Source organism: Pan paniscus, chromosome 5 (assembly GCF_029289425.2).
Source record: "Pan paniscus chromosome 5, NHGRI_mPanPan1-v2.0_pri, whole genome shotgun sequence".
Classification (NCBI taxonomy): Eukaryota; Metazoa; Chordata; class Mammalia; order Primates; family Hominidae; genus Pan; species Pan paniscus.
The window spans coordinates 40,502,972-40,529,477 of NC_073254.2; the positions used below are offsets into that span (position 1 = coordinate 40,502,972).

Below are 26,506 nucleotides of genomic sequence, written 5' to 3' on the forward strand. Positions count from 1 at the left end.
AAGATCAGTTGAGGCCAGGAATTCAAGTCCAGCCTGGGCAATGAGTAATATCCTGTGTCTACAAAAAACAAAAAGTAAAAAATTATCCAGACATGGTGGTGCCTGACTGTAGTTTCAGCTATTCAGGAATCTGAGGCAGGAGCATCACTAGAGCCTAGGAGTTCAAGGCTGCAGTGAGCTGAGATCATGCCACTGCACTGTAGCCTGGGTGGCGAAGGGAGACCTTATCTCAAAAAAAAAAAAAGTAGAGTAAATAATAAAGAGTATCCCATTTTAATTTCCTTTTTCATAGTAAAGTTGCACATGTTTTTCTATCTTTAACTATTATTTTTTATTTCTTCTGTGAACTGTCTGTTCATAATCTTTTTATCTTTGTTTCTTTTGCTTGTTTAATTTTGCCTTAATTTACAGAATCTTTATGTATTGTGAATGATCCTTTGTCTGTATGCTGGCTGCAATTATCCTCCCATCTTTAATTTTTTTAATGTTGTGTTTTGTAATTCAGCTGTAAGTTTTTACGGAGCCAGATCTCTCATTCTCCTCTATAATGACCTCTACATTTACTCTTTTGTTTAGAAGATCTTTTCCCACCACATAACATAAAAAAAAAAAAAGAAAAAAAAGTCACTTATTTACTTGTGTTGCCTCATTTAAGCCCTAGTAGTCAGATTTATAATGGAGTAAATAGAGAGAAAAATTAAATAACTTGCCAAAGGTCACATTGTTAATAACAGGGGAAGGTAGTGTTGGAAATGAGACTGCCTGACCCCAGGCCACAGATACATGGAGATGGAAAACAGCATCTTTTTCTACCACTAAGTCCACCAAATTTGCATCTTTTCCTTGAACTTTCTGCCTTTGCTTTGACTATAATGGGGGACAGGTTCCTGCATTGCATCCATCCAAAGCCAGGTCCCTTCTTGTCCTCTGGACCCCATCTCCTCCAATCTATCCCAGGTTTGGACTCCTAAGAGTATGTATTCTCTCTCTGCATCCTCACTTCCCTCCTCAACTCTTGAATGTTTCCCATAATTTCTGAGTACACAAACATATGTTATTCGTGAACTTTTTTTGGAGGGGATGGAGTCTCATTCTGTTACCCAGGCTGGAGTGCAGTGGCATGATCTCGGCTCACTGCAACCTTTGCCTCCTGGGTTCAAGTGATTCTCATGACTCAACCACCTGAGTAGCTGCAAATATAGCTTCCTGTGGCTCATGATAAAAACAAAACAAAACAAAACAAAACAAAACAAAACAAACCCTTCAGAACCCCCTTCATGCACTTTGACATTTCTCTGCCTCTCTTCAAGGCAAAACTTCCCAAAAGGCTGTGCTAACTGCCTCCATTCTCTTTCTTCTTGTTCTTTCCTCAGCCAACTCCCAACACACCTCCATTTTCACTCTCAAAACACTGACACGGTTCTTGTTAAGGTGTTTTGTGACTTCCACCCTGCTGGACTTGTGGCCACTTGCTCAACCCCAGCAGCGTGTGGTACAGTTGGCCTCTGACTGACTGTTGTCTTGAGGCATCTGTCACACACACCTACCTTGTTTTCCCACTGCCTCATGGGAAGCTTCTCAGAACATTTGCTGGCCTGTCATTCTCTTCTGTCTAAGTCCTGAATGCTGGAAGTCCTCACAGCTATTCCCTTGATTTTCTCCTCTTCTCCATCTATGTTCTTTCTCTAGGTGGTCTTGTCCAGGACCAGGGCTTTAAATACCATTTCTATTGAAATACTGAGGAATTTTCGGTATGTCCTGTTTTTTCTCATGTCGCTACCAAATTCCAAATTATAAGCCAATCTCCATTCAGATGCCTAACAGTTCATGGCTAATAGTTGATTTACATTGGCTTATTTAATGCTCAAATACACACACACAAATACATATACATGCATTCACATCTATCATAGGTTGATATCACATGTATCAACCTGTGTGTGAGCTGTATCATATATATGTTCATATCTAAAGTGTATTTGTTTTGTTTTTATGTTTTGGGCTTCATTAAAGTTGTATCATCCTGGATGTCCTTTTCTAAGACACTGTAATGTGTTTGCTGTATTATATGAGAATATTCATTTCTACCTTAGAAAATAAATAAGTTCACCTTATAAGACATTAGTCAAATATCATAAGATGTGTTGGGTATTGATTATAACAAAGTCAGTAATTTGAGAGATATGGATAGATGAGATTCATAAACTATGTAAATTAAAGATAAGTAATTTACTAAGAATACCATGTTTATCTTTGAACATAGATATAAAAGGATATGAAGACTAAGAGACAAATAATATTAGTCAGGCAATGATTTTAAACATGAGTCTCTGAACATTCATGGAGGTTTAGAGGCACTCAATCAGGGAAGCACTGAAGCTTGTGAAATTCAAATGTGGCCATCTCTTCCCAACTCCGGGTTCAGTGACTTGACTGAATCTTGAAATCAGCTATGGTGGGAGTGTTTAGAGCACAGAAACTGATAAATACTATAAATGAGCTTATTTTCCCCCCTAAAAAGCCTGTTTAACAACACAGCACTGCTGACTCAATATTTGTCTGGGCCTAATTCAGTATCCACTGGAGATACCCATTCTGTCTCCATGTGCTCAAGAAACACAAAGCCATGGCAGTTAGTTAGTTCTTTAGGGAATGGAGCTGTGGCCAGCAGCACTCATCCTTGTGTTTTTCCCATACAGCAAGTGCATGTCATTGGCCCTGATGCCTTTCCTCTGGACACCCCTGTTTGAACCTCAACTCTGGTTCTCAGAACCACACCATCAGTGGTAAGGCTGGTGCAGCAGAAAGACAGAGAAAGGATGTTTGAACACTTGAACATTCTGCACACTTGATTCAGGTCATGCGATCCTTCTACCTGCTTGTACTCTATCTCACATGGGTTAACATACCCCATTTCCACTCCTCCCCCTTACTTTTTACCCTGTGTTTTAAATTTACTGTAACTGTGCAATTACAGCACCTAATGTGGTCTGTGAGCCTATCTGTTCTATGACCTCTGGGATAGCTTGTCTGGTAGTGTACCTTAGGCTACCAAAGTATCAAGGCATTTTCCTCCATGATAGATGTGCTTTATTCATACAACATTTGTGTTTCTAAGATTAATCTATGTTGTTTCATGCAGCTACAGTTTCTTCATTTTCACTGCTGTATGATATTGCATTATTTTTAGATTAAAGGTGTTTGGGTTAATTTTTCTTATCAACTATTAAACCTGCCTTAAATATGAACTACCAGTTCTGTTTGGTCTGCTCAGTCCCTTAAGTTACTAAGCTCCTTAAGAGGCTGCAAAGTTTCCTATCTACAATAGGTGCACCTTTCTAGGCTCCCTTAGAAGATACAGTACACCGTGTCCTAGAGGCTGGTAATGCTTAAGCCCTTCCACTAAAGGCAGGTGCCTTCTGGGGTAGTCCTATGCCAACCTTATGAGCTGAGCAATTCCATCCACCAGTACAGTCTGCAGAGGAGCCCCAGGATCATCAGAAATGGCAATTTCTATAAGATCTACTGAGGAAAGCAGGCAGGTTCAGCTCACTCCACCTGCCGATGGGATTCTCCAGTGGATTTCTGTTGGTTGTCTTCAGACAATCATGGACTCTATGCTCTCTAAACTAGGTTTGGAGGCCAGAAAGGATCACCTGCCTGGAGCCTCTGAAACAGCCCTTCAACACCAAAGATGAGAAAACTTCTGGAACCTGCACCCTTTGTAGGCTACTGAGATTCGTCTAGATACTGTCATTTGACCTATTCTGGTTGTTCAGTCTCTATATACTCAGAAGTGAGAGGAAAGGGAGTTGCTACTTTCCATAAGGTCACTGTCTTCAGTCCAAGTCTTTTAACTTTTCTTTCATGCTTTCCATCTCCTGATTTTCTTGTGCTGTATTCTGAGATAATCCCTCAGTGTGATAAACAAAGTGAATTTTCTGATTCCAAGTTCTAAATGGCAGAGACTAATCCTCCAGAATTGTGAGGGCTTTAGAGTGTGCTGTCAGTCAGGGTGTGTGTGTAGCTTATTTTTTGGACTTGAAGGGTCCCTGGCTTCTTGGTACTCATAAATTACCTGGAGAGTTACCCTTTTGTTTCTCACCCAGCACCCACTTTAGCAGTCTCCTGTTTCTTAACCATACACTGTCCATTTTCCACACTTCCCCAGTATAACTTAGACTTCTTCCTCCAGAATATTCATTCAGAGCACAGTATCCAGGCAGATCATTGTCAACAAGAAGTTCTCAGGACAATTGAGAGCAACTCCAAAGAAGATTAAGTTGAATCTTGACCTTCCACTGAATAATAGTAAACTCCCAAATGTCAGGAATTAATATATAAAGATAAAACCATATAAACTGAAGAAAAAAAAGCATGGGTGGAGTTTTTTTTATAACCTTTCCATCTATGACTCAAAATCCAGATGCCATGAAAATGATCAATTTGAACACATAAAAATACTTTTTAAATGCTCCAAGTCATAGTAAAGGCAAAGTCATGCCACAAATGACATCCTAGGGAAAATAACTGAAAGTCATGTCATAGACAAAGGACCAGTCTTTTTAATTTAAAAATGCTTCACTGACATTGAGCAGATGATGAGGAACTACGCAATGAAAAGTTGTCAAGGAACCCAGTGGGAGAATGTTGGATTGTAGTGTACCCATTTGGATTACATGTCCTTACCTGATAAAGCAATGCTGCAGAGTCTGCTTCGTTCTTGTGGAGGGCCCCACTTTTCCCAAATTGCAAACTGACCCCCAAGTATTGAGGACTGAAATTAAAATGATTAGAGTTCTTAATGTGTGGTGCCATGTAGAAATTCATATCCAACTCAGATTTAGAAAATATTGGGTACCTGGCTTAGGCCCTGGACTATTCGAGTTACAATGAGCAAGACTATTCCAAAGTCAGCGGCCGGAGGGATGCATAGAGTGAGAAATGAAGTTGCAAACAAAGAAATGCCAACCACTCGCTTTGTTCCTACTCTTCCAGCCAGGTATCCACTGGGAGCCATTGTCAGTATGCCACCATAGCCAACAGCACCAAAGATGATGCCTTGGATTTGAGGAGACCAGTCATACACAGGAGCCTTAGAGAAACAGAGAATGCTGTAGTAAACCTTACACAAAAAGGTTCTTACATACCCTAGAAAGCTTCTTTAGACCTTTTGCTTGCTTTCAAATCACTATTTTCTCCATTAAAGTTTTTAAACATACATACTCTAGAAAAATAAATATCCAAGCAAACAAACAGCAAAAAGAAAAGCACAAATTTATATCTTATGTTGCTTACCTTTGCAGGAAGACTCTTTGGGGCTTTACTTAGGCCACCAAATGAGTCAACAGGCAGCCCTTCAGAGGAGTCATTGAGCTGGGATTGAGGGCTTGTGCTGTTGACCATGGCTACCATGGTGATGTTCATGATGACATTTTGTGCTATCGTTGTGAAATTGCAGAAATGTAAGACGAGAGCTATTCCATAGCGAGCAGAACATAAACTTGGAACTGGAAATATTATGACATCATATTAGTGTTTTTTAAAATTGAGCTAACATTAGTTTTTCACAAGATATGATTTAAAAAGTACCTGATCACTTAACGATTTAAATCATTACTTAAATGACACTTCTGTTGGCTTTATGAAAGGAAGATACAAAAGGAGATCACTGAGTTGAGCTAAAGGACGTTTTATACCACAGCTTTGTAGAGCCTAACTTGATCTCGGGGATTCTGTTCATCCTAGAATTTTGTATCTACCATTCCTAGGTCACTGTGTTCTACAGTTGATGAAATTACTCACAAGTAAATGCATATACATATGTGTGTGTGTGTATATGTAACACATATATATGAAAAGAAAATATATACATATGAATATGTGCACATATTTAAATAGCTACATATAATTTATAATATATCACATATACTTTGTATGTATAACTATATATACATGTATAGCATATAATTTATATGTGACATGTATTGTTATATATAATGCACTATATATTATGTATAATATGTATAAATTTTATGTATGTAAATGAAATGTAAGTTACACTTTGAAGAGAGTTGTCCATTGGTATAGGTGTATTCCATTCACATCTTCAAGTATTGAAGATATACTTTCATTTAAATTTTGAGATTAAACTCCAATGAAGATTCTCTCATTAGAGAAATTGACACCCACAAACTATGAAAAAATCAAGTGAAAAATAGTGGAAAAAGAAATGAGCACAGCATTCAAATAATCTGTATTTGTACAGCCAGGAAAGATGGCAACTAAAACGTAGAAATCTCATTCTCCCTTTTCCAGATCCTGGCTAAATTGTCCAAAAAATGTAGTAAAACATAGGGAAATCGGCATTTGTGGTTGAAATTAAAGAACTCTTCAGAAGTTAAAATCTGGGAAAAAAATCAGATGAGATTGAATGGTATAAAAGTTTCAAAGGTTAGGTCTCTACTCAACTTCTTAAAAAGTCTTGCAACATTATATTAAGTGAGTAGAAGGTATCCTGGCAGAACACAGCTAACAGTCTAATTTGAAGAGCAAATAAAATATAAAATGTATGAGCCAAGAAGCTGTATTTATCTGGGCTCAGATTTATTACACAAGGACTTCAGGCAGAGCAGCTCTTTGGAACTCTCTCCAACCCTTTCACTTTTTTCTGTGTGGGAAGAAAAGGGACTTAGATCAATGAGATTGGGTAAGTAAATGGAGCATGTGTACCCTTTCACTTTTTTCTGCGTGGGAAGAAAAGGGATTTCAATCAATGAGATAGGGTAAATAAATTGAGCATGTGTAGCTCTGTATCTTCTCCAGACTGCCTGGAAGCTGTCTACTCTCCTACCATGTAGCTACTTTAGCAGAGCAAGCCTGGGATTGTCCAGTTCACCCTATGCTTGGGTGGATAAATCTATTCAATGCAGGAGAAATAGCAGGGAGCTGGACTGACCACTCTTCTAGGCCACGTCCTCCAGTCCAGATTTGACATCTTCAATCAATCATCGAACAAAACACTCATCAATCACCTCCAATATTGGGCCCTAGAAGTGTAGCAGCAAACATAGCACACAAATAGCCCTGTGTTTGGGGACCTCACATTCCAGAGAGAAGCACAAAATATGAAACACAAACAGTAAATCAAATAATGTATTAGAAGGTGATAAATGCTGTAGAGAAAATAAAGCAAGAAAGGAGGAAGTCCCAATGACATACCAGAGAGGTGGTCATGCTGACCTCTGGGGAAAGAACATACCAAGTAGAGGGAACACCCCTGGAGCTGGTTGGAGAGTGCCTGGTATGTTCAAAGAATCAAAAAGAGGGGACTATGACAGAATGGAGTGAGCCAGGGGTACAAGAAGAGACGTCAGGAAAGCTAGATCATGGGGCCTGAATTGTTCAAGACATGTGGGCCATTGCAGGTACTTTGGCTTTTACTTTGAGTGGGATGGGGGCCACTGGAGGGTTTTCAGCAGAAGGGGGACATGATATGACTTACATTTTGAAAGGATCTCTTTGGCTGCAGAAATGAGAACAAAACGATAGGGAGGAAGTGCAGTTAGGAAGCTATTGCAATAATTCAGAAGAGAAGTGAAGCTATCTTGGATTAGGGTCATGGCAGTAGCTAAGATGTGGTCAGACCACAGATAAATCCCAGCGTGGAAAAAACACCAAATAAGAGTTTCAGTTTTACAGGTGGGTGGAAGGCAAGGAGAAGGGGAGTTTGAGAGGTTCTTGTTCTAAACAACAAGAAGAATGAAGTTCTGCTTTCCTAGGAAGAAAGTTCTTTGGAAGGAGCAGGTTTGTAAGGTAGGGTGGTCAAGAGCTTACTACTGAACTTGTTAAAACAGAGATGCCTCTTAGGCACCAAAGAGAAGATGTTGAGCATGTTGGATATACAGTTCTTAAGTTTAGAAGAGAAGTAGGAGTTGAGGCATAACATTGGGAGTTAATAACCTACAGAAGATACTTAAAGCCATAAAACTTGGGAAATTGAAATAAATAGAGAAGAGAACCAAAGACTAACTCTGGGGCTCTCCAGTGTTTGGAGGTTGAATAGATGGGGGAGGAACAAACAAAGGAAAGTGAAAAGGAATGGGTGGTGGGATAAGAAGAAAACCAGGAGAGTGCGGTGTCCTGGAAGCCAAGGGGACAAGAGTTTCAGGGAAGAGGAAGTCAGTAGGTACTTCAAATGTCCATGATAGGTCATGTAACATGATGTCAAATCCTCACAATAACACTATGAGGCAGCTATTACTACTATTTTACAGATGAAGAAACACAGGCACAGAGAGACCAGCTCACAATGTAGCTCACGTGTCTATGCTCTTAACTACTGTAGCACATATATATGGTGGCTTCTGTTTTGTCCAAGATGATTCCATGAGAATACTTCTGTGATTAATACAATCCACGTGCACCCAGCTGTAGGGTTTATGTGGCTCTGTGATGTGGGATAAAAAGGTGCCTTGAGATTAATAAAGGAGGATTCCCCTTATGGCTATGCTATCTTCTATTGATGAAGTACAAGTCTTTGTAGTGAATTAACTGAAACATAGTATCTTTGTAAGGGTTTTTTTTCAATCTGATTCAGCACTGGTGGTGACTTCCTCTATCAATCAAGTCAACTAATAATTTGTGAGTTCTTGTGGCCTCTGATTTTCCCAAGTTCCCTTGGGATCCCAGGTGTCAAAAGCTACCAAAAAGGGTATCAGCAAACCAAGAGACTAATGGCTTACAAATGAGGAGGTTGAACATTTGCCTCATGAGAATGTTGAAAGATTAACTAGAGAGTGTATTTAAAAGGCTTAGTCTGGTGCTTGCCAGATGTTAAGTGTTTCCTACAGGCCACTATTTGTGTCCTTAAAAGTTATTTGTGTCCTGTGTTCATTCTGAATGAACTATACCAGTTGTGCCTACTCTAATAGATTGGTGCCAGTGATGTGCTGTCTGTTAAATTTTTTGTGATCACCCCTAGCTATACAAGAATGTGTGGGTCTGTATGCATGTGAGAAAGTGTAAATTAAGAAGCACCTGAGGGTATTCTATTTAACTACTGGAAGAGGGCACTGACACCATGAAATCATAGGTTTTTGAATGTGAGAGGTTATATTAATGAATTCAGTACTACTGTACTCAGAATCCAGGAAGCTTATTTCTTAATTTGATGTGACAGACAGACCTTAAGGTGGCGCCAGTGATTACCACCTCATGGTATCCTCACTTTTATCTAATTCCCTTCCCTTGTATGGGGCCAGGACCTTTCACTTGCTTGTATCCAACAGAATATGGCAAAGGTGATGGGACGTCACTCCCATGATTACATTATGTTATATAAGACTCCATCTTAGCAGACTAAAGATAAACACTCTTCATGTGGGCTTGATGAAGTAAGCAGGAAGTTGGAGAACCTAACATGATAAGGAACCACAAACATCCTCTAAGACCTGAGAATGGCCTTCAGCCAAAATCTAGCAAACAGCCAGAGCCCTCAGTCATACAGCTATAAGAAAATGAATTTTTCCAACAACCTGAATAAGCCTGGAAGTGGGCTCTTCCCTAGTCTATACTGCAGATGAGAATGCAACTTAATCAACCAATCAATTGTAGCCTTGTGAGACCCAGAGAAGAAGAACCAGTTAAGCCAAACTGTGCCTGGAGCTCTGAGCCACAGAAACTGTAAGATAATAAATGTATGTTGCTTCAGACTACTATGTTTATGGTAATATGCATGCAGAAATAGAAAATGAGTACAGTTGGCAAAAAATAATAAAGCCTAGTTGAATGACTATACAAGAATTTTGGGAGGTAAGTATTGAAAAATATTTGCATTACAAAATTTATCATGAGACTAAAATGTTAAGACATTATTGTATTGAAGAATAAGAATACTCAGAAAAATCTAAGGAACAATAGAAAAACATCCAAAAGAATCATGCAGTGTGTAAATGGTGTGGCAATTAATGGAAGAAAACTAGATCATGTAATTAGTACTGCTAAGATAATTGGTTACATAAGTGGAAAATACTATTGGTGCAATAGCATGTTTTAAATTAAAATAAAGCATAGATATAATACAATAATACTGCATTTTGTCAAACTGAAGACACCATTGATACATCATTATTTTTGTTCCACTAAAACTCAATTGATCAACTGATTAACAGATCAAACTGAATAGGTCCAAAACCAAACTCTTGAGCCCTACCACCTCAAAACTTCTACCCAGAGTCTTTCCCAGCTCAGTTGATAGAAATCTCATTCTTCCAAACACTTTGCAATCCTTGATCTGGAATGTACTATGGTCTTCATATTCAAAATGTGTATAGAATCCACCAACTTCTCACAAGGGCCACTGTTATTTTTTGGCTAAGAGCTAATTCCATGTGGTTCTAGTTACCAATATCTCCTGCCTGAATTTCTGCAGTAACCTTCAGCTTGGTTCCTTGCTTCTAATCTATTCTCAATACAGCAGTTGGAGTATTCTCACCATACCATAAATAAAATCACCTCCTCTTCTGCTCAAAATCCTCCCTGTGTTTTTATTTTTGTTTGGATTAAAAACTAACGTCTCTGTAGTGAACAAAGGAAATGAAATACGTAAACTCTTTGCCTCACAATTTTCATTTCTTAGGAATAAACCCTGAAGAAATAATTCCAATGTGGACTAGTGTCATGTTAAATAATATTCATTTATCATCATATATCATAACTTACATACATAGTTCATAAACATCTAATAACCTAAGTAACATATATAGTTCATATATAGATCTAATAGCCGAGTAACAAAAGAAAACCCTACAAATTAAATATCCAGTCACAAGAAGATTTTTCAGCTAAGAAATACTTCATCTATTGGATATGTTGGAATATAATGTGTATCCTTTAAGAATCCATATTGCTTTATAAGATTCACAAAGATATTCACACTTTGTGAATCTAATAAAGCAATATAGAAAACTATATGCTGTCAAGTTAGAAAATATACAACACAATACATAAACTATAGAACTATTCAAAATATGCATACAAAAAAAGGCAATAAAATTAAATTATAGTCATTGAATTAAGCTTATGACAATCTTTTTATTTCTTGTTTTTTGAAGTATCTATAATTAGTTTTTTTTTACTTTTTTAAATTAAGCAATACAGTTACGTTTAAAATATTACATGAAATCACAAGCAGGACACACAATACTATGTGTAGACAATTCAGTAGCAATTATCAAGAATGTAAAGATTGGATAGATACAGATTGAAAGATAACTGTCAAAAATAAAACACTTCTTTTTAGTAATTTTTATTTCCTTCATATTTGCAAAATATGTTAATTTCACTGGATTTGTAAAAAGAATTAAAGAACTTAAAAATCACAAATTCATTTTTATAGTAATACGTTGACAAAAAGAATTCACTGTAAAATCCTAAAACCAAGCAGTTGAGGTCAAATTTACCTTTCCTGGGGATCAGTGTCTCATCCACTTGCACATCTTGTGCGTTCTTGCTCTCCCTTGCTGTGGGACTCAACTCTGTCTTGGTGGCCATTGTGTTTCTCCTCTCCTAGTGAATGGTTTTCACCTATCAGGGAGATATGTAATTCACATGCATCAGTTGAGAGAAAGGGACTCCCCGTTGAAATATTTAAACAAGGGCACCAAGGAAAAAAAAGGTGGCCCATTCCATCTGGTTGGAGACAGGGAGGCTCATTATCCCCTCTTGGCTCAACACAACAAGCATACTGCACCTAAGGTTTGGAATTGTTTATTTATTAGGATCTAGAGTGCTCTCGGTGTGCCAGTTTATGAGCAATGGCTTTGGAGTTAGGCATTCCCAAGTTCAAACTCAGGTTCATGATTTACTGTGCCAAGTGCCACTAGGAGCACATTTGTGTGTTTCAGTTTCCTCATCTGTTGTTAATAACAATAACATCTTCATCAAAAAGTTGCTGTTGGCTTAAACAGATTGCACATGCCTAGAACACTGCCAGACACCCAATAAGTAAAAGCTGTATAATACAGTTGATTGTCATCATCACTGGAGCTACCATAGCAGTGGGTCACCTCAGAGCTATGCTCCTCTGGAATCCTCTACCTGCACCTGAGAACCTGGCTTCTACTACCCCTGACAACTCCCATACTGCTTCCTCATTTGACTCACTGTAGGTATCGCTGATATGTGTGTCACTCATAATTGGGGACCAAATTTGCATAGTGAGAAGATAACATTCAAATCTCATATTATTATTGTCCATAGATTGATGATGTGTCTGTAGAGTTCTAGAAATAACTAACATGGAGGTTGTGACCTTTTTGCGTATAAGAGAACTAAAAAGAACCATTACTACATTACAATACTAGGATCTTCAATGCCCAAGGAGATTTTTATGTGTTACTATGTGTAGAATTGTAATATTTGTGCTATGTTTAGTGCTCATATTATTAAATTTATGATTCTCTTAAAGAAAAAGTCTCAAAATATATAACTGCTTCTACCAGTAATAAACCAAACTTGTTAGCTTAATAAATTAAATCCTCTTAAACGTCTAAGCACTAGTACTTAACCACAACTGCCCTGATATCATTGTTGCAAACTAAGGAATAACTTCTTAGTATCTCTTTATAATAAAAGTTTTATTACTCAGAGGTATGTTTTCACCAAGACAGGAGTGACATAAGGACATACCCAAGGCTGGGTAATTTATAAAGAAAAAGAGGTTTAATGGACTCACAGTTTCACACGGCTGCGGAGGCCTCACACTCATGGCAAAAGGCAAAGAAGGAGCAAAGATACATCTTACATGGCAGCAAGCAAGAGAGCTTGTGCAGGGGAACTCCCATTTATAAAACTATCAGAACTCATAAGACTTCTTCACTACCATGAGAACAGTATGGGGGAAACTGCCCCCATGATTCAATTATCTCCACCTGGCCCCACCTTTGACACTTGGGTATTATGTGGACCACAATTCAAGATGAGATCTGGGTGGGGACACATCCAAACCATATCAGGAATTACAAAGTATGTACTCACTTTTCTCCTGGTTTATTTCACTCAGTATAATTATTCTAAAATCCATCCATGTTGTTGTACATATTAATAGTTCATTCCTTCTAATTACTGAGTAATATTCCACCCCATGGCTATATCACAATTTGTTTATCCATTTATTTACCTTTTGATGAAAAACTGCATTGTTTGCAGTTTTTTGACATTACAAATAAAGCTGCTGTGAACATTAATGTACAGGTCTTTGTATAGACATGTGCTTTCATTTCTCTCAGATAAACACTTAGAAGTGGAATACCTGGATCGTATGATAAGTGTAGTATTAATGTCTCTTCAGATCTTGGCATTGGGCATTCTAATTCCATGGTGTGGCCAGGACATTTTAAAAATAGGTCTTCTGTTTCTAGGGAAATTGCCCTGGTTCTATATTCAAAGATTGCCTGGGAGATATTTTACCAAATGACAAAGCTGGGTCAACCTGCATTGTTTTGTGCTACATGGCAATGCTAAACAAGAATATGATGTTTCCATTAGCAATTTTTCTCCCTTGAATGATACTTATTCTCACTCCCCTGCTCCTTTATGAGGTGAATTTAATGTGACTCTATTGCTGTGAGACTTTATACCCCCTACTAGGGGCTCTGCTTGGATTGGAACATTCTAAAATGTCAGGTTTCCATTCTGAAGCCACTCCAAGATTATCCTGAATTAAGCAGCAATGGGAGTTGCCCAGATCTATGGCCTCTTCACAGCACATCAGCCTCTGCATTCTTGAACTTGGTTATATGACAGAAAGACTGGGTGCTGCATCATCAACCACTGGCAAGGAAGAAGTGCTTAGTGAGAACCTGATAGTTGGTGGAGGCCCCTACAACATGGACTCATGACTGCCTGAAATGAACTGTATTTCTGTCATAAACAGGATCTGTTTGGTTAAAGTTATACCCTCTTATTTTAGTAACAGGTAGTTGTGTTTGTGAAGCTGCTTTCAACTGACACATAGCATGAAAAACTGATACCATAGATGTAATCCAGAAGGGAAAATGAAGGTAAAACTTGAAGATCAAAATGTTGTCTCTTAACAATTGGGTCTGAGTTCAGAAATGATGTCCACATGTTTGAATACACCCCATGTTAGCAGCCAAGAATGGTGGCTTAAGACTCTGGGTTCTCCACTTTTACACTGTTGGTGGGACTGTAAACTAGTTCAACCATTGTGGAAGTCAGTGTGGCAATTCCTCAGGGATCTAGAACTAGAAATACCATTTGACCCAGCCATCCCGTTACTGGGGATATACCCAAAGGATTATAAAACATGCTTCTATAAAGACACATGCACACGTATGTTTATTGCGGCACTATTCACAATAGCAAAGACTTGGAACCAACCCAAATGTCCAATAATGACAGACTGGATTAAGAAAATGTGGCACACATACACCATGGAATACTATATGCAGCCATAAAAAATGATGAGTTCATGTCCTTTGTAGGGACATGGATGAAGCTGGAAACCATCATTCTCAGCAAAATATCGCAAGGACCAAAAACCAAACACCGCATGTTCTCACTCATTGGTGGGAATTGAACAATGAGAACACATGGACACAGGAAGGGGAACATCACACACCAGGGCCTGTTGTGGGGTGGGGGCAGGGGAGGGATAGCATTAGGAGATATACTTAATGTTAAATGACGAGTTAATGGGTGCAGCACACCAACATGGCACATGTATACATATGTAACAAACCTGCACATTGTGCACATGTACCCTAAAACTTAAAGTGTAATAAAAAAATTAAAAAATAAAAAAAGACTCTGGGTTCTCTGAATTATTGATGTTGGAACAAGTTCTTAGTTTCCCCTTCCTTAGATAACTTAGATGAGGGCTACGTGGCATCTGACTGTTGTCTCAATCCAAGAAATTCAATAACTTCTTGATGGGAAGGATGGTTGGCTTTTTGTTTCTAAGGTTAAATGAAGATCCTAAAAAGAGAAATGAAACAACCAAACAGACATATCCAAGTATGGTAAGTTATATCAGAGGGAAAAATTATGTAAATAGATAAAGGCATGGAAGAACCTGAATTAAGGCAGGGAATTAAAACTATTCTCAGAAAGAATAGTGCACAGTAGGGCAATGATGTACTGGAACCAACTCACTTGGGGCCAAAAGAGCTCATTATTAATGTTTTTAGAAATTTTTCAAGCTAGTTGTTGAACATAGCCATTATCCATTAAATGATATGAATTTAGAGTTCAATTAATTATATTTTTAAAAGGTATTATTTTAACTTTATGACTTCATAATTATTTCATGGTGTTTTACTGTAAGCTTCACTCTTGAGGCTTTTTACATCTCTTGTATCTATATGGTGGGAATACTGTATAAAGATGTGCTATTGCACATCTCTCCCCAACTCTGAATTCAGTAATGTCATGATGGTAGCTTGGAATTGGCCATAATACGAGCTTTAACACCAAAAAAAAAAAAAAAAAAAAAGGCAAAGGCTACAAATTTGGGCTTAATTTATTGTTTTATGGACTTCTTGGGCTTAAGAAATTTATCAAACAATGTTCATCTAAGTGTGTGTGTCTGTGTGTGTGGGTGTGTTTGTATGTATACACACTACATATCTATATCCACAAAGACACAAAGACACACACTTACATAAACATATAGAAATAGATATGTAGTATGCATACTACATTCATTACTATATATATGTATATTTTATACATATATATTTTTTATACATATATATATTTATATATATAATGAATGCTTTTCAGGCATGAAAACCCTGAAACATGAGTCAGACTTCACTTCCCACTGATTTCCTTTGCAATGATGTGACCTCTTCTGCAAAGCATTGGTACTCTTGCTGAGATGACATCCTTCATACCCAGCCTTGCATCTGCATTGCCACTGCCTCTATTCATCAGTATCATCTCCAGTCTCCACAGACAGGTCAACGTCCCCTGATTCCATACCGATCTTCCCATTTGTCTCCTGACTTTTGAAAATATTAATACTTTTTAAAGCTATCTAAGGTTTCACATGACAGTCTACCACCTGCACACAGCTTGTACCAACACCCTATCTCTAAGAGAACCAGGATGTCACATCTTCTCCTGCCAGCAGGTCTGGTCTACCCACCTCACCATGACAGACACCTACTGCCATGGTAACCTCAAAACATTTCACTGACTTAAAAAGCTGGATTCAAGCTCTGCTGACCCTTCCCACACCCTGGGGCTATAACTAGAGGAAAGAGAAGTAATCTAGAGGGAAATCCCAAGGCACCCACAGGTGAGCCAAGAACAGGCTCAAGTAGCACAACATAGAAAATGCACTCTCATTATCTTCTCTTAAATGTGCCCTTCCAATCAGTCTTATAGCCTGTCTACACCTTGGCTTTACTCAAGTAAATCCCTTTTGTTTTAACAGCTCTCTTTATTGTCCACTAAAAAACTATGCTGGTTATCTGGGTCAGAAACTATATATTGCACTCTGAGAAGTTTCTGGTCCAAAGCAGTGTTCATAGAGAACCACATTGAGGATCAGCTTTCAGTAGAGATGGTTAGTTTAAAGGCAGGGAGTGTTCTAACAGCATCTTCCCACACATCTGTGAAGTTGCAGCTGCCACAAAAAGTTGTACCCTCTCCATTCTGGCCTTGAGGACTCCCTGATTCCCTCCTTCCCACTGCCCTCAGCCCACCTACCATCTTCTGCTGACTCTGGTGACTGTCCCATTGCCTCATCTCTCCATTTCCTCTTCTATCCCTAGCCATTTTAGTTTGGTTAAATTTCACACCAACTCACCGGATCTTGATGCAGCATTTCTCCAGATGCTTTCTTGGACCAGAGCCACCCTAGTCATTGGTATAATAGAAATAATTATTATTGCCACTCTTATAAATTACTGCACCAGCCAGTCTACATCAATCCCAGATGGAGATATTACTGACCCTCTTCCTCCAGGTCACCCAGTTGGTAAATGAAAGAGATGATATTTGTTCAGAAGCCAGTTTGACCTGCAAAATTTTGCTTTTAAACACCTCACAAGAGTGCCTATTTCTTGGAATTATCTTCCATAGCTGCTACTGTCTCCACTAGCTAGTTTCAAAGCATATGGATGATCAGATACAAAGCTTCAGCTTCCTGCCACTTCTCCCTCACTTTTGTCAGTCTTGTTAATATGGATTTTTACATTTTTCATTTTTATCATATGAGGAAACTTGGGGTTGGGGAGTATATAAAAATTGTCCATTGCTATACAGAAAAGAGTTTTGGAGGTCTTCATCTCAATACCAAGAGAAGTGACTTACCGACTTAATGTCTGTGGAAGGGCTTCAAGTTGAACCCAGCGTTTCCTCCAAGCTTGCTCCCTTGGACTTTTTGGAGCAGAGAGATGAGGATTCTTTGCCACCCTAGGGCTTAAGTTGCTAATCATTAATAAAAGTCATGAAACTACAAAGTTGACTCAGAAGGGCTTCTTGCCAAATAGGCTTTGAAGAAGCATTTGGAAATCCAGCCCAATCCCCTCTGCAGTTCTTTCTGCTTTTTGGCTGATGTAAGCTTCTCCACCTTCCCCTTGTGAGTGTCTCCTCGGGACCTCATAGGTGTCCTCTGGTTCAGACACTTGCATATAGCTATTTTGCTTTGCTTTGTGGTGCCTTCAATGTCTTTAGTCTTTTTTGAAAAGGTTAAAAAGAGATAAATTATAATTAAGGAGTTCAGTATTTTTGTGTTTTTTCCTTTGCTACTTTTGATTTTCCCCCCTTAATTGAAATTTTGTTAATTTTTTTCTTCTTTGAAATATGTGAATTGTAATATTATGGGTAAACTTGAACTTCATTCACTCTGTTGCTTTCTCTTTCCCTGGGTCCTTGTCCTTTTCTCAGCAAACCAAACCAAACCAAACAAAACAAGCCTGACATAAATATAATATGATTTCTCCATTTTTTTTCTATTCTTACTATTTATATGAGTATTCACAAACTATATGTAATAATGCTTTGTATTATTTCTAATTTGCACACATGCTATCATGTAGCATTTATGGGTCATTCTATAACCACTTTGGAAAATAAGTGGCATAAATTTGGCATACCTACATGTGCACAGTGAAGGCCAAACTCTTTCAATTTCTTGTGGTTAACTCTTGCGCTAACACCCAGGAAGTCAAAAGCACTGTCACTGCTTTCCAAGAATGTGTATAGTTCTGCTTGTCCTTGTCTCATAGATGAGGCAAAGCCTTCAGACTCCTAGCTTTCTGTAGTTTATTTCCAGCTCTCTGAATGCCTTGGGTTCATAATCCAGACTCCTTTCTTTATATGAGCATTAGAGTCAGCCATGGAAATTTACACCTTGTTCTGTGCTTTAATGGCTTTCCTGGCCTTAGCTCATACTCATCACTGTGACTTTAAATCCCTTCTTACTTTATGGCCCTGAGGAGATCTCCTTTAGATTCTAAGTTTGACTTTTTATACCTATTTGGACTGTATTGTGAGAGGAGAGTGAGTAAACTACCTCTCAACACCCTGGCTGAGAAGTGGGAGCTTGGCAGGATATATCACAGATCAAGAATTCAGAAGGAGGAACCCGGGTCCTGGGGAGTCAGAGCTACCATTTACTGCGCATTTATTACATGTCATCCTCACAATGCTTTCAGGTAAGTTTTATTATATTCTTTATAACATAAAAGAAAAAAACAGATTTCTTCCATCTGCACTTTAAGAATTTAAGTATGGAAAATTTAAGCCCATTATCGTGTGGGGGTAGTGTCAATTTCACCTTTCTAGGTAAAAGATTTTTCCCTGAGTCATTTCTGAAGGACTCTGGACCCTGGGATAAATAATGATCAACTTTGGGATTCACATATCACAGGAAATGTTTCTGACCCTGAATTATCCAAGTCAGAAAATATTACTTGGTTTTGCAATTTAATGTTTAACTTTATTTAAAGTGCTCCTGAGTTCTTTACATGCTACTTGGTTTGACTTGGTAGAAATAGACCCAAATTATCTCTGTGTAGAAAGAATAACAATTCAGCTTTTCTTCACCTCTATGATTAAACACTTGAATATGAATTGAGATATTTCCTTGACTTAGGTTGTAATATCCATCTCTTTTTTAAAAAGAATTTTACATTTCCCTTTTGAATAAGATTTATTTTTAAACTGCTTTGTTTTAGCCATGGGGATCATCAGAAAAGATAGAGTACACATTTCTCCTTTAACAGTTATCTTTAGCCAGGCGTGGTGCTTCACGCCTGTAATCCCAGTGCTTTGGGTGGCCAAGGCCAGAGGATTACTTGAGGCCAGGAGTTTGAGACAAGCATGGGCAACAGTGAGACCTCCTCTCTACAAATTTTTTTTAGAAAATTGGCTGGAGATGGAGGACGCATTTGTAGTCCTAACTACTCAGGAGGCTGATGAGGAGGATTCCTTGAGCCTAGGAGTTCAAGGTTACAGTGAGCTATGATCATGCCAGTGAACTCCAGCCTAGATGACACAGCAAGACTCTCTCTAAAACAAAACAACAACCAAAAAAAAAAAAAAAAAGCTATCTTCAGACTTGTTTCATAAGACTGTGAACATTGTTGTTAATAATCAGTCACATGACAGCTCAGCAGGATGCAGGCTCTGATTCTGGGTTACATTTCAGAGGACTCCAGTGCACAATCCTGTTGTGATCATAGGAAACCTGTCTCTAGTCTTCCTAGAGGAAGCCCAGGATGGGTCCAGGGAGAGGAAGCCCCTTTAAGAGTCAGACCCTCCCTCAAAGCTCACGATGTCCAGCAGGGATTCTGATGAATCAGGGGTAGCTGTCAAGCAAACACACTGAATGAGCCTAAGTCTTAAAACAGAAGACTTGACTAAATGGCAGTGGTCATTCACTGGAGCTTGGCTGGTTTTTCACACACACTCTGGTCTAAACAATGAACCCATATGTGATGTTATATCTGCTCAGAACCTTACATCTTCATGGTTCTGGCAAATCCTTTTTTCTCCAAGTTCAAGTCAGACTCCTGTTTTGCCTTACCATCTCTATGACAAATGGGGTCAATCTGGTCACTGTAGTTATCAGGCTGACATCATCTGGTCATGGGCTTGGCAGTCCATCTAGAACACTAGTGGAACACTCCATCTCTATTATTTTGTCTTCTATCAGCTGAGCAAAATGGTGCATTTTTTGTTATCTACACAATGCATTAACTTATGTCCTAGATTGCCATACTGAAAACATGTCTTACTTTTTTCCTTACACATGTCTGCTTTCTAGTCTACTTTCCAGTTTCGATGCCATTTCTTTCAGCAACTATTTTACCAGGAATGCCCAGCTAAAACTGCAAAATCATATATTGAGGACAATGGCTATGGAAAAGAAGAAAGAACAATTGTGACAAGTATAATCTCTAGGAGAATACACAAAAAAAAATCAGGAGTGCTTATGGGCTGAGGTGTTATATGCTTTCAGATAGAATAGTAAACAAAATTGATATCTGTAGTGCATAAAAGATGTCATAATTATCAAGTGAGAAAGTGTTGCATTCTTTAACCAGCACAAGTTACAAAATTATACCATGCTGAATTCATATCAAGACAACTTCACCTACTACCTGGGACTTAGAGTAAATGTATTTTACTTTGTTGAGTGTCACTTGGAGATCATTGAAAAAAATTAGGAATAAATCATGAAACAAAATGAAACCATCCACCATACTTTGCATATAACAGAAAATCAATCAATGAAGGTCATGTGTCATAATTATCATTATCATTATTATTTCTATGACCACCTCTGAGATGTCATGATTAATATTCATGATTGAAATAAAGCAATTAAAAATCAAATTCATTCAAAATAATCAAATATAATTTAATTAAAAAGTTGGAGGCAGTCAGCCATCAGTCAAAAAATATTGTTACTGTATGCATTCCAAAAAGAAATGTAAAGGGAAAGGATTCCCTACAAACAATGAATAAAATAAAATTCCATGTATTTAATAAACAGCATCTGTAAAACCTACAACAAACATTCCGAAGGTGAATCTTCCTGTTACAATCAGATACATAAAAGAGGTGTTTGCTACATCTATTCACTGGAAGGCCTAACTAGCACAATAACACAAGAAAGAAATGTGAAGCAATTAGAAAACAAGTAAAACTATGATTATTAACAGATGATATGATTGTCTACATAAGAAAACAAAAAAAATCTGTACATAAATTACTTAACTAATGTGAGTTTGGCAAATTTGACAGATGGAAAAGTGATATTCAAAGACCGACTGCATTTTAATTACCAGCCCAAAACAAAAAAAAAGATATTATAAAAAGAGATACAATTCACAATGGCAATAAAAGAATGTAACAGCCACAAAAGGATATAAAACCTAGGAATAAATCTAATAAAAGATGTAGAAGATCGTTATGCAGAAAATTGTAAAGCTTTATTGTAAGGTATTGAAGTCAAACTAAATAAAGAGACATAACATTTTTATGAACAGGAACATTGAAAAATGTAAAAATCTCGTCTCTCCAGACTAATCCATATGCCATTCCAACCAATATTCCAAAATAATTTTCCATATAATTTAATTTACTAAATATATCCTCAAATAAAGACGGTGGTTATCTCTTTCTTTGTAATCATTCTTCTACTCTGCCCCTCACCCCCTTTTCAGAGACTCCTTATAATAAGGCCTATTTAACACTAAATATGTGCTGAGCACTATTCTAAGCACTTTACATACAATAACACTTTTACTTCTCATAGCAAACTTCTATGGTAGGTACTATTATTATGCCAGTTTACAGAGAGGTTAAGTAACTTGCTAGTAAGCTATGGAGTCAGGAATCCAACCACCCAGAAAGTCTGACTGTTGTGTCCATTCTCTTACCCTCCAGACTATTTCATCTGTTAGGCAAACATTGAAACCAACTTTCAACATCAGTTTCCTATAAAATTTCCCTCTCATTATTCTTCCTTTTGTATCTTGGCATTACTGTGAATTTCACCTGTATCAATTTTCTTCCAAATTCCTGAGATCACCTGCCTACCTTCCTTCCCTTCCTTCCTTCCTTCTTTCCTTCTTCCTTCCTCCCTCCTTCCCTCCTTCTCTCCTTTCCTTCCTTCTTCCCTGCTTCATTTTTTTCTTATTCTTTCCTTCCTCTTTCCCTTCCTTTCTTATTTCTTTCCTTCTTCCCTAATTCTAAGGATATTTGTCATTTCTAAGAAAACCTTCTTTTTCACACATCTAATTTTTGTTTTAAGTATGTCAGCATATATTTCTGATATTATTCATTTATTTATGTTAAATATTTATACTAACATTCTTCTAGTTTGGAGAGGGGTTCTAGTTTTTCTGTTAATTTTGGTGCTCTGTCTTGAGGATGTTGAGTTGTACTTGTCTATTGGTTTTTGTTACAAGTGATGGTGTTGAATTGCCAAATAGAAGAATACATTTCCAAAACTTAAATGTTATTTACTACTGAAGTTCAGGTTAATGAACTTTCTGATTCTGAGAACTTGTCTTAGCAGATGAGGGTGAATGTTGGTTGTGCTGCCGGGATGGGTGTATGAGGTGCTGGCATTTTGAATCTGGGAGCTCCATGTTCTTATCTGAAACATTTTTATTTCTTAGCCCCTAGTGACCACATCAATCACTTAAAGTGTAGCTAGATTGCAAGTCTTAGCTTGGAGAAAAATGAAAAGGGTAATTTCTCTCTTATTCTCCTCTTTTTTATTTTATTTTTTCCCTCTGCCTCCTTTATGAAGGGGAGTTTGCTGCGGCTTGACATGGCTTTTCTCAGCTTCCAACATTTACACCAAAAGCTCTTAATTTGGCTCAGTTCCTTTTGATTCCTCCCTCTCCCACTCAGACTCTTATTTTTCTCTTGGTGCTAAACCAGGATGAGGAGCAAGATCATGTCAATGTTGTTACAAGAGAGGATTAAGGGCCAAACCTATTTATTGGCCTTTGTATTGTAAAGTTTAGTTTTTATTGTACTCAGTTGTGGCTTCTATTTGTCAGACACCTGTGCTTACAAGTGATAGAAGTCCAACTGAAATGGCTTTGGAAGAGAAAGAAAGAGAAAAAGAAAATATGGAGACTTAGGTAGGTCACAGAATATAAGAATGAGCAGCTGTAACAAGCACAGTTCCAGGGACCAGAGACTGGAATTAAATCTCTGCCCCAAAATAAATGAAGACCTTTGGAACTCTTATTTCAGCTGTTCTTTTGCACCTTCTCCCTTCTCTTAAATCTACTCCAAGAGGCAACAGACAAGTCTGTTGGCAGTTTTGGAGTCTCATTCATCACATCCATGAAAGCGAAGAAAAAGCAGCTGTGTTCAAAACCTAGGAGAGGCTCTTATTGGCCCAGGCCAGAGTACTTTATTACCATTTGAACCAATTGCTGCAGCCTTGTGGGTGCAGTGCCAAGTTGTCTGATTGGTCACTCCCATCATCCCAATGATTTTCAACCTACAGGTCATTACTCTTATCAATTTAGCACCTCTTATCAATTTAGCCACTATGGTTTTTTAAACAAGATGGATGAGGCCCAAATAGAATGGAACAGATCATAGTGCATCCCACTTAGTAAGAGTCAGGATTATTTTGTGAAACTTTCGATGCTGCAACACGTATGTTTACATAATAAGCCTATATATTAGTATTGCAGCACACTTTAAAAATGTATATTTTTTACTCTAGGTCAGTCATACTCCAAAAGGGTTAAAATTCTTCTCTTTACTGCACGTTTTATGTATTTTATTTCTATTGATAATGCCTCTGATTCCCAGACATAATGCTTTTGGTTGGACTTTCAAAAAGGATGGCCTAGAAGATAATTGTTCAACCATGTAATTGCTTCACTTTTCATTACCCTGTGGGTTTATGGGGCAGCTACATCTATTTCTCCTCTGGACTCCAAAGTCAAAGGTTGTGTTTTGTACGCATGCTTCTTTCTTTACTCTAGGTTGAACTCTATTCCACAGTCCAGTCTGGGAACTGACGTAAGCTTCTAGTTGTTAGACAATGGTAGCCATCAAAGAAACTTAAGGTGATCTAAAGTTAGGTTTAATAAAAGTAAATTTTAGACTAACATCTGCCATATGTACAGATATTTATGAAATCATCTAACCATCAGATTGCACCAAATGTTCATTCCTAGCAGATGCAACACCATTCCAGAGACAGGATTTTGTTACCCTTAGAGTCAGTATCAGGCAAAAGGGAATCAATCTAAACCAATGCTTTGGACACAAGCTTATCTAGAAATGAAGCCTAGGGTATCCTCCATAAAACTACAGGTTACAGACCTTACTGAACTCTCCAGATCTGGACTCTGCAGAGTCCAGCTTTGGCAGAAATGTGGCTGATAGAGGCCATTACAGGAGGGTCCTTTGGCCTGTAACCCTCTTTTACATCAGCCTGGCTGACCACCCTGGAATGAGACCTCTTGGGAAAGCTGACAGCCCACAGAGTGAAACCTTCAACCAGTTGGCACATACATACCTCCCTATAGTAAAATATCTAAAGGCTAAATACAATCTTAAACATGCCAAATAAAAAGCACTAAAGCATGTCCCTTAGGCTTGAAGAAATTAATCATCAGTTGACAAATTCATTATAACTTGATGGCAAATAAAACAGCCCACATGAACAAAACTGTTTTATAAGTGCTTTTCTGGATACCACATAAAAATCTCTTTCACAAAATTATTAGGTTAATGCAAAAGTAATCGCGGTTTTTGCCATTAAAAGTAATGGCTTCCCACAACCAGATGTCCCATGCAAAGTAGTGCCCTCTAATGCCAAACCAAAAGCAGAGGTCATAAAGACTATATCCCTTACACACACACACACACACACACACACGCGTTAAAATAATGGCAAAAACCGCGATTACTTTTGCACCAACCTAATACAGCTTGCATTGAAATCCAGTGCTAAACTCAGCTTTCAGGAAACCAATGTGACATAATATTGGTAAAGAAAACAAAGTGGAGAGTATCAGGGTAATGAATGAAAGGAATGGAGAGACTTTATTGAAATACTCTTGGGCATTATCTGCCTATGCTTTTACTTGAACTCGTGGCTGGCTTTTGGTTTTACTTTTTCTTTCCCCTCGAAAAGTAGGTCATCTGCTCTGCTGGGCTTTATTATCTGGGGACTTGCCCTTGGCCTTGTGGTGGCTCTTGGTCTTCTGGGGCAGAAGCACGCCCTGAATGTTGGGCAGGACACCGCCCTGCGCGATGGTGACTTCGCCCAGCAGCTTGTTAAGCTCCTCGCCGTTGCGAATGGCCAGCTACAGGTGGCCCAGGATGATGCGGGTCTTCTTGTCGCGGGCCGGGTTGCCAGCCAGCTCCAGGATCTCGGCGGTCAGGTGCTCCAGCACGGCCGCCAGGTACACCTGCGCTCTGGCCCCGAAACGCTCGGCATAGATGCCTTTGCGGAGCAGACGGCGCTGGAGCCCGGCCAGGGAAGACCAAGTCTGGGACTTCAGCGCCAGCCTCGCCACCCTGCTTCCCACAACCAGATGTCTCCTGCGAAGTAGCGCCCTCTAATGCCAAACCAAAAGCAGAGGTCATAAGGACTATATCCCTTACACACACACACACACACACACACACACACACACACACACCCCTTAACGGCTAACTTCTCTGGAAGGTGCCTCATCCAAGCAAAGCAGAACTGAAGATACTTTTACATGTCTTTTTCCGTTATTTTTTATCCAATCAGACTTTTTCAGACTTCCTTTGAATACAAGTATCTGCAGGATTTTCCTTGTCACCTGTAGACACTTTTTCTCTTTTCAAGGAAGCTAGAAACAGATTTTGATATGCCTAAAGTTTTGAAGCGTTCTACAATCTCTAGAAAGGGCTCCAAGAAAGCCATATGTAATATGCATTTTTTGTATAATTTGAGAATATTTATTTCCTCTATAGAGGGCAATAAAATGAATGGGAAGTGGATGTATGAAAGTCATGTGTTACGTATTCATGGAAATTAATAAGTATATCATACATAGGTTAAGAAATGGGAGGACAAAGAGATAACTATATTCATGAGGCCTGAAATAAACAAGACACCTGGGCACAAGATACTTATGATATACTAAATATACAGCTAACACTAGATATCCAGGGTACACTGAAAGTTATACAAGCACCCAGTATTTTCAAGGCCTTGATTCAGCCACCTACTGGGGACACCCATTCTGTCACCATGTGTTCTCTGTTCAAGAAACACACTACTATTCAGCCTTTAACAATAAGGAAGTCATGCTGTTTGTGAAAACATGGGTGAACCCAAGGAACATTAGGGTAAGCAAAAAACAAAACAAAACAAAACAAAAAAAACAGGCACAGAAATGCAAACACTACATCATCTCACTTGTATATGGAATCTAAGTATATCAAACTTATAGAAGCAGAGAGGAGAACAGAGGTTACCAAACGTTACGGGTTG

The 26,506-nt window shown here is 38.3% G+C and overlaps 1 protein-coding gene and 1 pseudogene across 3 annotated transcripts in view; both read right to left on the reverse strand.

Annotated features, from left to right (window-relative positions):
• Window positions 1–17,423, reverse strand: part of SLC17A3 (solute carrier family 17 member 3) — a 29,542-nt gene extending 12,119 nt beyond the window's left edge. Inside the window, exons 1-5 of one of the 3 annotated variants that reach the window (XM_003804556.6) lie at window positions 17,347–17,423; window positions 11,463–11,586; window positions 5,299–5,510; window positions 4,862–5,095; window positions 4,690–4,777 (exon numbers count right to left, since the gene is read on the reverse strand). In XM_003804556.6, the coding sequence (XP_003804604.1) occupies window positions 4,690–4,777; window positions 4,862–5,095; window positions 5,299–5,510; window positions 11,463–11,553 (625 nt within the window). In that variant the 5' untranslated portion in view covers window positions 11,554–11,586; window positions 17,347–17,423. Of the gene's footprint in view, window positions 1–4,689; window positions 4,778–4,861; window positions 5,096–5,298; window positions 5,511–11,462; window positions 11,629–17,346 lie in introns of those variants that run through there. The other 2 variants (XM_057302447.2, XM_055113245.1) reach the window with 2 other exon arrangements.
• A 7,749-nt stretch (window positions 17,424–25,172) lies between these two features.
• LOC100967231 (histone H2A type 1-like) lies at window positions 25,173–25,623 on the reverse strand (annotated as a pseudogene).
• Between the last annotated feature and the right edge of the window lie 883 nt (window positions 25,624–26,506).